The sequence below is a fragment of the Hyaena hyaena genome, unplaced genomic scaffold (assembly GCF_003009895.1).
Source record: "Hyaena hyaena isolate Hyena2069 unplaced genomic scaffold, ASM300989v1 scaffold_534, whole genome shotgun sequence".
Lineage (NCBI taxonomy): Eukaryota > Metazoa > Chordata > Mammalia > Carnivora > Hyaenidae > Hyaena > Hyaena hyaena.
The window spans coordinates 565,509-576,165 of record NW_024081166.1 but is presented as its reverse complement, the minus strand read 5'-3'; the positions used below and the strand labels follow the sequence as shown (position 1 = coordinate 576,165).

At 34.4% G+C, this 10,657-nt stretch overlaps 1 protein-coding gene across 3 annotated transcripts in view; it reads right to left on the bottom strand.

Annotated features, from left to right (window-relative positions):
* Positions 1 to 1,640: 1,640 nt before the first annotated feature.
* Positions 1,641 to 10,657, bottom strand: part of ZNF654 (zinc finger protein 654) — a 93,477-nt gene continuing 84,460 nt past the window's right edge. For 2 of the 3 annotated variants that reach the window (XM_039255592.1, XM_039255595.1), the window contains 2 exons: positions 8,877 to 9,018; positions 2,029 to 4,954 (listed from right to left, as the gene is read on the bottom strand). In XM_039255592.1, coding sequence (XP_039111523.1) covers positions 2,543 to 4,954; positions 8,877 to 9,018 — 2,554 coding nt within the window. In that variant the 3' untranslated portion in view covers positions 2,029 to 2,542. The other variant, XM_039255594.1, reaches the window with a different exon arrangement.

The window sequence follows — 10,657 nt, the reverse complement described above, 5'->3', positions numbered from 1 at the left end:
GTATAAAAATGAGTTAAAAGATGTGATAAAATGCTAAATTGTAATTTTAAACTTCTGGAAAATATACAAAGCAGAAATTATATTTCAAAAAAACTTCATTGTCCAAATGAACTAGTGTCCACACAGACTTTTTATTACAAGATGTACTTTATACTGAACTGAAATAGAACTCAAGTATATTTTTATCTTCAGGAAATATGGAAAACAATTTTTTTTTTAGTTGACTTCTTAAAAATCTGATTGAGTTGCATTTACTTATCTGTTATTTAAATGTAAATCCCACAGCCTAATGTAGGCTACACAACAAAACAAAAACCTAAATTTGACTGCAATGGACTTGTGACTCTCAATTGCATAGTAGTGAGTGAATAAATAAACTAATAAAATTGGAAAAATTTTTTAGATTCTTCATGGCCTGGAAATCCCAACTTGTTAAAGTCTGGGTGCTACCTTGAAGAAATGTCCCCTTCATTAGTGACTTCATTAAGGAAGCTATACTACCAAGGTCTGATAAGATTATCTGCTTTGAACAAAAATGTATCTGAATAACTGGAATATTTGGTTGATGATGGTACATTAGTAGCTCCATTTTTTTTTTTTTTTTAAGAATTTGCCTTTGTATCTTTGTTCATTTTATCCCTGCTATAGATTAACAAACTACTAGGTTAAAGAAGATCATGAAACCTTCTCTTTTAGAGAATGTACAAGTGGAACCTATCTGAGAGGGTACTTAAAAAAAACATTTTGTGTTTTAACAATTCATTGACTAGTAAGTTAAAATCTTCCTTAGGAAAATTACTGGTCATCAAGGAAAATAAAAGCATCAATATATCTTAACTGTGTTCTTGCTGTGCAAATTTTTGTGTAAATATTTCCTTTTATATATAAAAATTACTATTCAGACCAAATTCATCACTAATAAATAAGAAAGCATGAGTAGTATGGCTTATTTTAGAATTAACTCTCCTAACTGAACAAAACCAATGAATTCTTGACCTGATTTTAGCCGACATATTTTTTTACAGCCATTTATTTTTATAGGACTGTACTTAGATAACTCACATTAATGTCTAAAAGGACCTTACTATGAATCATCAAGCAATGTCCTAACACTACTCTATATACAAATAAGAAATATCCCAGTGTGCTTATACCATTATTCACATTGAGTTATTTGCAATTCAGTGTTTTCCTTCAATTAGATAGCCTTTATTGGTCTTAGATTCCTCCCATCCCTCCTCAAAGTTACTGATGGTTCTTTTCCTATTTAAGATTGACACTGCTGCCTTTAAATACAACTCATTGGTATTACCAAAATGGAAAGTGGAGCTTATTACCAAAGCGTTTTGTTTTCTTTTGATTTTTAATTTTCAGTGCTGGAATCCCATTCATTGAACTCTGTTCCATCTAATCAATCATCTAGAAACAAGTTACAATCTTTTATGGATAGCATGGTGATAAATCAAATTTTATTTTCATGTATCAGTTTCTAAATTATAATAAACCAAATAGCAATAGGTCTTTAAACCGTGTTTGATGAGAAGGGGAGGACATCATCTGATTATGTATGACAAGAAAACAAATTTCTTTTGTAGAATATTTTAAGTTGTTTATTGTAAACCACCCACCCTAACCCCCCCTTTTTTAATAACTGGTTAACTTTTCCCTTTCTGTAAGGCCATAGCTGGTTTTCCTTTCTGACTAGTTGCCCGAACATATTTCTCACATAGGTAAAACTGAACATGCTGCATTCATAGTCATCAACTTTTTTAAAAATGTGGTTTCTGGATAACTGGTACTTTGGGAGTTTTGTAATAACCCTTTTGGAGTCTAAACCAGCACATCTCCTCTCTGAGTTCATTCTAGAAAATGTGCTTTGTCTTTATCTTTAGTAAATCCAAGACCGCTTGAAAATTAAGGCCATCAGGAAAATAGCAAACTGATGATTCAATTTCTTGCAGTGCTTTTTTCACACTACTGCTTGATCGACAGATCTTTCTGAAACATTTTTATCAGGCACCTGTAAAACAGAACATGTCTGTTAATTCAAATTTTATAGTTCAACTGGAATTCTAAGTTAGACTCCTGTTTTAGCCCTTTACTCATTCGATAAATATTGATATTAGTAGAAAAGCAAACTCTTCTTTTGCTCATTTTTTTCAATTATTTTCTGGTTCTTTTTCACCTTTCTGTAATAGAAGCTCAGCTTCACTTGATTTATACTCTGGCATGCAGATGAAAAACATTTCCATCATAATTACTTTATTTCTAAAATTTTTATTACACGAAATGTGCAATGAAGAAAATGTCTTGGACACAGTGAAGAGTCTGATCAAAGAGCATGAGAAACTGTGTACAAGTTCTGGCTTCCACAAGTTCATAGGCTGTACCTATGCAAATTACTTAACTTGTGAATTTCAGTTGCCTGATCTATAAAACAGGAATAGTAATATCATCCCATAGTGGTTGTATGTATTGAGAGAAATAACGTATGGTGTGGTGCTTTATTATCTGTGCTATACAAATACTAACTTTCTTAACCTCATAAAGATCTATGGCATTTTCTATTTTTACAGATAACATCTACTGAGAAAATAGAAGACTTACTTTCATCATCTGAATCAAATCCAAAGAGTGTCTGACATTTCTTTTGTGCAAGGTGAGCCTCAAGTGCTTCTGCATTACAGTAGGTGGTCAGGCATTTGCCACATCTTAATCTTTTCATGGATTTTTTACAAACGTTATCTTGATCAGAACAGGCATCTACTCTATCAGTCAGAAATTTTCTGCGTTTTGGCATACTAAGGTACCGTTCATCAAGGTAACTGGGAGGCAGTGGTCTCACATACGGCTTTGTTAAAATTAAGCCATATGAAGTATGTTCACTTGTCAGATTTGGTTTGGAAGGTGCCTGAGATACTGGCAGGGTATTATGTTCTTGTGGTACAACACTGGGCAAAACGGAACCATTTTCTGTCCTGATTCTGTTTGTATCCGTTTTCAAAGCAGGCTCTGACGAAACTAAAGGTGTCTGCTCTATTCCACTGTGTCCATTGACTAAATCACTAATACTACAATTGTTTTCAGAATTTGGCTCTATGTCAGGCATCTTTTGGTCTATCAAGCTTATATCAGAGACAGTGTCGTCAGAATGTTCATTTCCATTCTGAACTAAACCATCTGTTTTCTTCTCCATACTTTCTGTACACGTCTTTGGTTCTGTGGAATCTTTCCTTGATTTGCTAGTAGAAACTGGCAGAGTGAGAGTTTGTTTCTCATTACTAGATGAGTCTTTTTCCTGATGATTAGGATTTGAGTCTGTAAGAACATCCCAAAGAATTGTCTCACTTGGTTGTGCAGAGGATTCTGGTGTTTTACTCAAATAGTGCTGAGCTTCATGTTCATAGAGCAGAGGAAGATCTTCAAAAAGCTCATGACATTCTGGAAAACTACACTGAGCTTGAAATATCCTGTGACTTTTTGTATGCTGAGCAAGCTGGATTGGCAACTTAAATGACTCGTTGCAATTAAAATGCAAACAAAAGTACACATTTGGGTAGCTGTGTCTATTAAGGTGATCTATAAAATGTTGAGAATCTTCAAATTGCCTTTGACAGAATTTGCATTTTCCTTTGCTCCACTTCATTACCGTTTGCCGCACATTTAAATCAGTTGGATGTACAGTCCTTGCATGTTTATTTAGGAATCCAATTCTTTTAAATATCCTGACACAACCAAGAGCAGGGCACTTAAAGTTTCCTTCTTGATCTGTAGCATATATCTCTTTTGGATGACACACAGTTCCATTGATTTTATGAAGTACTGAAGTTTCTTGATTCAGGTCATAATCGTCTTCTTCATAGTCACCCTCTTCATCCTCTTCCTCCTCGTAGTCATCCTCACACACAGGCAAAGGTTCTGAGACATTATTTAAAGAAGTATCAGGACTCCCATTTTCCATCATGTTTTCAATTACATCTTCTGATACACTGATGGGAATTTCAAGGAATTCAGCCACATGTGCAGGGATGACTTCTTTGCTTCCATCACTGGAAGCAGTAATTGTCTCTGCTTCCAAATCCTTATTATCAGAATTCCCATTCTCAAATGAAATGAAAGCATCGGAACAATTTATTTCTTCCAAAGCGGGGATTTCCTGGTCCTCCTGTTGAGCCGCTGCAATTTGCTGTCTTTGTATTTTCTTAACATGATTCTTTAAATGCTTCTGCATAAGTCCTCTGTTTCTAAATTTTCTACCACATATCACACACGAAAAACTGCCCTTTTTCTGATGAGCCTGGGCATGCCTTACAATGTGACCGCCTAGAAATTCCTTGTTACATAACATACACCGATGCCTTGGGACATTGTGGTCTACTTTGGAAACATTAAGAGTCATAAGATTTTTCTTTGTATTAATGTGACCCTTAGGTTGCACTCTAGATATATCATCAGGATCAGGCTCTCCAGTGTTCTGATCTCTAAGAGAGTCAAGCCCTTCATCTAAACCTTGCTGTTCCACTGCCTTTTTTAGATTACCTGTAGAATTTTCCAGTGTACTTTCATTTAGAAATTTAACTGCTGATTTATCACTCAATAATGCTACACAGTTTTTCTTAATCATTACAAAGTTCCAGAATTCAGGATCAAAAAACAATCCCTTTTTCAAAATTGGAAGTAATTCGAAACGAACACGATTTTGAACACTACTTGTGCCTTCGTTATATTCCTCATCTGGACGTTTGTAAAGCTCTTCAACAGTACGATAGGCTTCTAGGGAGCGCTCAAGAAAAAATATCGAGAGTGCACAAATCCTGAGGATCTCCAAATCATTTGGCAAAAAATGTGCAATTGTTTTATATATTAAACATTTAGTTTGGGGATCATCATGAAGATCTAGTTGTAGAGCACAACCACATATTTCGACACAAATTTGTAAGCCGTCTTCTTCAACCTGTAAGAGGAAAATATTACTAAAATGCCTTTTGTAAAAAACATTTTTACAGTGTTTTATCTTTTTAAAATACAATTCTGAAATGAGGCTGAATAAACACAGTATTCCAAATGTGCAGTTTTCCTCACCAGGTAGCCTTGATTTAATTCTTCTTTAATACAGAAGTAAATCTTTCTTTAATTTCACAATAATCTAGAGGAGACTTCCAATTTAGCTTCCAACTTAATTAATTTTTAAGTTTGACAAACCCTACTAACCAGAAAACAAAATGCTTCAGAACCTTATGGTGATTAAGGTTTCTTACAAATCTAGCCCTCCATTTATTTTAGGTATCAATCTTACATTCTGAGGCAGAAGGATTAAATTAAATAATGTTTAAAGTAAATGTTTAAACCATTTATCAATGTTGATGTTTACAAAGAGCTAGATTTAAAAAAATGCTTGCAGACATTCATAAATCTGTACTAAAAATATTACTTATCTTATTAAGAAATATTATTTATCCAAATAAGAAGAAAAGTGTGGCCCACATGACCAGGACAATTACAGTCTTTCCAAATCTAATAAAAATCAGAATAATGAATCTACTTGGAAGTTATCTGAAAATTATTTAAACTTGAAAACTTTTACTGATGACTCAAAGGTAACTGCATTTGGGAATTTGTTGTGTGTCCACCTTAACTCAAATTATAAACGATGCCTCTGGTGATTTGGAATGATCTAAATGCTTGTTTGAATAGAAAAAGATACAATAATAACATGCCTTTAAGATTGTGTGTGTGTGTGTACGTACGTACGCACTGCCTGCATATGCTACATATAGATGACAGGGAGGAATACTACCTTGCCAGCATCATGTCTTAGTACTTTATGTGCTGTGTAGCCCTGCTTGACTACTTACACTTCCACAAGCAGACCTTAACTTTGCATATCATAATACCACGTTATCTACGTAGTAAATTTTGACCCATTTCCTATTCATTCTTTGAAGAGTCAGTTTTACTCTGAAAGTTTTTCTCCCCATTCATTCTGGCCTCAGCCCCAGGGTAGAGTTAAACATTCCCTATTCTTTCCACTGAGAATAGTTTATACTTACTTATGAAAAGTACATACATACTGTTTTATAACTGTATATGTCCCTGCCCCCTGACGTGAATTCTTAAATCACAGGGAGAGTATCTCAGTTTTTTGTATCCTCTGTTGTTAACATAGAAGTTGGCATAATATATTGACCTTTGAATAAATGTTTGCAAATAAAAATGGAATCAGATCTATTCTGACTTAGCTTTCCCCTTAAATCCATCATTTCAGCCTGGAATCCTTTACTGAATTCAAATTTTTTATTTCTTCTTATCTGTTACAATCAGGGATTTCTATCTAGATTTTCCAGATATGGTAAATTCAAAATTCACTGCTTCAAAAGAAAATTCTTTCTCTCTCTCCCAAGTTCTACCTATATCCACTGTCTTAACTCCTGAAATTATCATGTATCCAGCTGCCTAAGTTTAAAACTTTTAAGACCATATGGCACCCGAGTGGCTTAGTCTTGAGTGTCTGACTTCAGCTCAGGTCATGATCTCACGTTCGTGAGTTCGAGCCCTGTCTTACCCCACAGCAGTCTTGCTGCTGTCAGGACAAAGCCTGCTTCCTCTGTCCCCCACTCTCTCTCTGTCCCTCCCCAGTTTGCGCCTGCTCACTCTCTCAAAAATAAACATAAAAATAATAAAAATTTGAGAAAAATTTTCAAGATCATCACATAGGCAACAGGATACTTCCTTACTTGGAATCCTTCAATAATCCCAGTACATTTATAGACTTAAGGTCCAACTTTCAGTGTAACATGCAAGTCCCTTAAGGATTTCCAACAACCACCACCCACCCGCCCTGTGACGTCAGGCAGTCTCTGACTAGTTTCATCTCCCACACACTTCCTCACGTTTTTCTCCTACCATATTAATGTTGATGGACAGCTGTGAGAAAAACAAGTGATACAATGAGGCAAAAGTGCTTTGTGAACTACAAAATCCTTTACATGTTAGTATTATCCTTCTCTATCGTTTAAAATCCAGCTTAAAGCGTCCTCCTCTGTGAAGCTTTTTCACATATGCCATTTGTAAGGTCTCATTCTCCTGAATTCACACAGCACTGTTTTTGCTTCTTTACAGAGCGCTGAGGCACATATAGGATTTTTCCATCATTAAAGATGTTTTTAGTAAACAGTTAACCAAATTTTCAATATTTATTTCATCTTTGAATTTTTCCTCTTATATTCTCATGTTGACTAGACATGTGAAAATAAGAAAGCTTTATGAAAACTGGCTGAACGTCACCTACACTGTAAACTTTATATAACAAAACTCAACTTTTGGTGCAAATAAGAATCCTATGTAAAAATATATATAGATATATTTTTATTTTTTAAAGTTTTACTGGCGATTCTGCTGCAATTTAAATGTTGAGCAGGGAGGTGCCTGGGTGGCTCAGTCAGTTAAGCATCCAACTTTGGCTCAGGTCATGATCCCACAGCTCATGAGTTCAAGCCCCCCTTCGGGTCTGTGGTGACAGCTCAAAGCCTGGAGCCTGCTTCAAATTCTATGTCTCTCTCTCTCTCTGCCCTTCCCCTGTTTGTCCTCTGTGTATCTCTCTATCTCAAAAATAAACATTAAAAAAAATAAATATTGAGAAGAATTCTATGACATAGCTTGTTTTTTTTCCCTTTTTGATGGAGGTTGAGGTTAACTTTGACAGTGCATTTTTTTAATGTTTATTTTTGAGAGAGGGAGAGACAGAGCACAAGTGGGGGAGGGGCAGAGAGAGAAGGAGACAAAATCTGAAGCAGGTTCCAGGCTCTGAGCTGTCAGCACAGAGCCCAACAAGGGGCTCAAACTCCTGAAAAGCAAGATCATGACCGGATCCGAAGATGGCCGCCTAACCGACTGAGCCACCCAGGCGCCCCAACAATGCATGTGAATGACATTTCACTATTTATAATGAAGCTATGAATGCAGTTAGTAAAATAAAATAGGAAATTTATAAAACCCCTCTGATTACAATGCTGCTAACTTTCTATCATGGGCATATAATCACTATATCTAACTTTCTATCATGGGAATATAATCACATACATCTAATGAGTAATGAATGTGTAATTAATGATTACATAATTACACAGTAATTAATGATAATGAATGTGATAAATGCATAATTTGTAAGAAATATTAAACTAGATTATTTATTAGATGTTTCCTTATATATTTAAAAGTAACCCACATAAAGATTCAGCCAAATGGAGCTACCTAAATGTAGGGTAGCTTTATCCTTCTTATCTTGGTATTCAAGGTTCTGTTAATATTTGACGGGAAAAAGTAAAGGCATTTGCAGGATCCAATTTCATGTCTATGTAAGAGTCTTACATAGTAAGTAATGGATTTTACTATTACTTCAAATAAATAAAAGTTTGTCAGATTTCAAAAATGCTTTAGAATTCATTGTTCCTTTTCACCTTATTACCAGACTTAAAATTATGAACTATAGTTTTCTGTGAAAGTGAGGAGGTATTACCTATATATACAAAGTTCATTTGCAAATAAGATTCTACAAACAGGATTTAGGATAGTGTTAAAAGTGACATTTTTAAAGAAAAGAGATAATCACTTCTTATGGAAGCAGTTGTTTCCGAATTAAATTTTAAGTAAAAGTAAACTGGCAGTTTTTCTGTGTATTTTCAGTTATTTTTACCAGTATATATGCTAAATACCATGTAGAGAGATTGAGGTTGAGGAAAGGGAAGGATGTGATTTTTGGAGAATGTGGCCTTAAAATCCTCCTTCTCTTCAAAGCATTTTATCATAAAAGATTCAAGTTTCGGTGAACTGTCATTTAAACTTCATTTAAAATTAAGGGATAAATATATCCTATTTACCTCATCTTTAATGATTTTCATGAAAGGAAATATGACTCTCACATTAGTTGCTGTTCTTAAAAGCTGGTAGCATTGATCTACAAAAACTTGTTTTGAAGGATTAGACTTAAGCTGAAGTTTACTCCATATGAAAATCAACTCCCTGTAAATGAGAAAGAGAGAGAAATATCAAAAATAGAGTTTATTCCAATATAGACATTAGCTATGTTTTGCTGATTCTATAGTACCCTGGCTGGGATGGATACAAAATGGGGGTAAGTGGATTATTATATTAACTTCCAGCTACTTCTGCTACCTGTATGGGACAAAAAGAGAGATCAGAAATTGTAATCATACAGTAGTAAGGAATGAGTTCTAATCATATGCTAGCAAACCCAAGGTACCTGTAGTACATGATAACAAATTCTAATCCCGGTGTACTAGTATCAGTGATATTACTTTAAAAAAATAAACTCTGGCCTTTAATTAATACCCTACTTGTAAATTTAGAAATTAATTCTGTATACTTTCTGCCAAGAAATGTCCATATTTTTTATTTTCAATCTATTAAGATACCCAAAGTACTCTAGGTTTAACGTGTAAGATTCTGAAATTTTTTGAAGATCATCTGCTCTTCTGTTAAGATGTAGTATTTTTACAGAAAAGCTACAGACCATTTAAAGTATTTCACAGGTAGACTGGTTTCTAAAATATGGCCAGTTATTAGATGGACAAGGTAGGAGCAGTGGGTTTTGAGGCAAAGGAAATCATAACATATAATTGATATATTCAGATATCCTATTCTAGTAAATTAGAATTCCTTAAAATGTGTCAGATTACATAAGCATCACAATCTAAAAAGTGTTAAAATAATTGATCAAAATGGTTTCGTTTTGTTTGTTTTTTTAAAGTGATTTACTGAGCATGTACTTTGAGCCCAACACATACAGCTATTAAGTCTAAGGACAGCTTGACTACTATCGTGAAGGGGTACACAGTTTACTTAAAGAGACAATACAGAAAGCACAAAATGGAAAATAATGCCAAGCAACACGGAAGAAGAAAAACCAAAATTCTAATTCCATCTTCTTCTAGCTGTATGGGTGTTCATAAGTTTCAGTCTACAACCCCACTTTTCTTGCATATAAAAGCTCACCAGCTTTCACACTTGGCTCCCAAATCTATAGCTCTGACTTCTTTCCCAATTTCCATGCCTGGGTATTTCAATTTAGATTGCTTTCTAACGCTATAACCCTCTTAGAATGAATTAAAACTCCTGCAAAATTGGTTCTCTTTTGCAATGTCAATCAATGACACTAAACACTCCTAGAACCTGTTTGGTTCTAATCTGTTTATTTTCCACAGCCTTTCTATTGCAATTATATTTTTGCTCATAGCCATACCATTCTTTCTCAGTGCTACTACCTTAGGCCTTCTAATTTTACATATATATTTCTACAGTTGCTAAACTGATCTGTTTCCAGACTTTCAAATAATTTCATTCAGTGCTTATTCCATATTTTATGTAGTATTAACAGCAATAGAAACATGGGTTTTGGAGTCAGAAGGATAGGATTTTAATCCTGGGCACTCTTCAGGGTTAGTTAGTTAATGTGCTTTGTTTATTCTCATTTTGTGTATGCTAATTGCTGTACTCAGAAAGTACCTTATTTCTAAGATAAGCTTATCTTTCAAAATCCCTATCAAATACCCTTCATGAACACCTTCATGAATACCCCAAACTAAAGTGATAACTACTTCAGAATAGATCTTATTCCTCTTGTTGGTTTCATGCCTTTCAT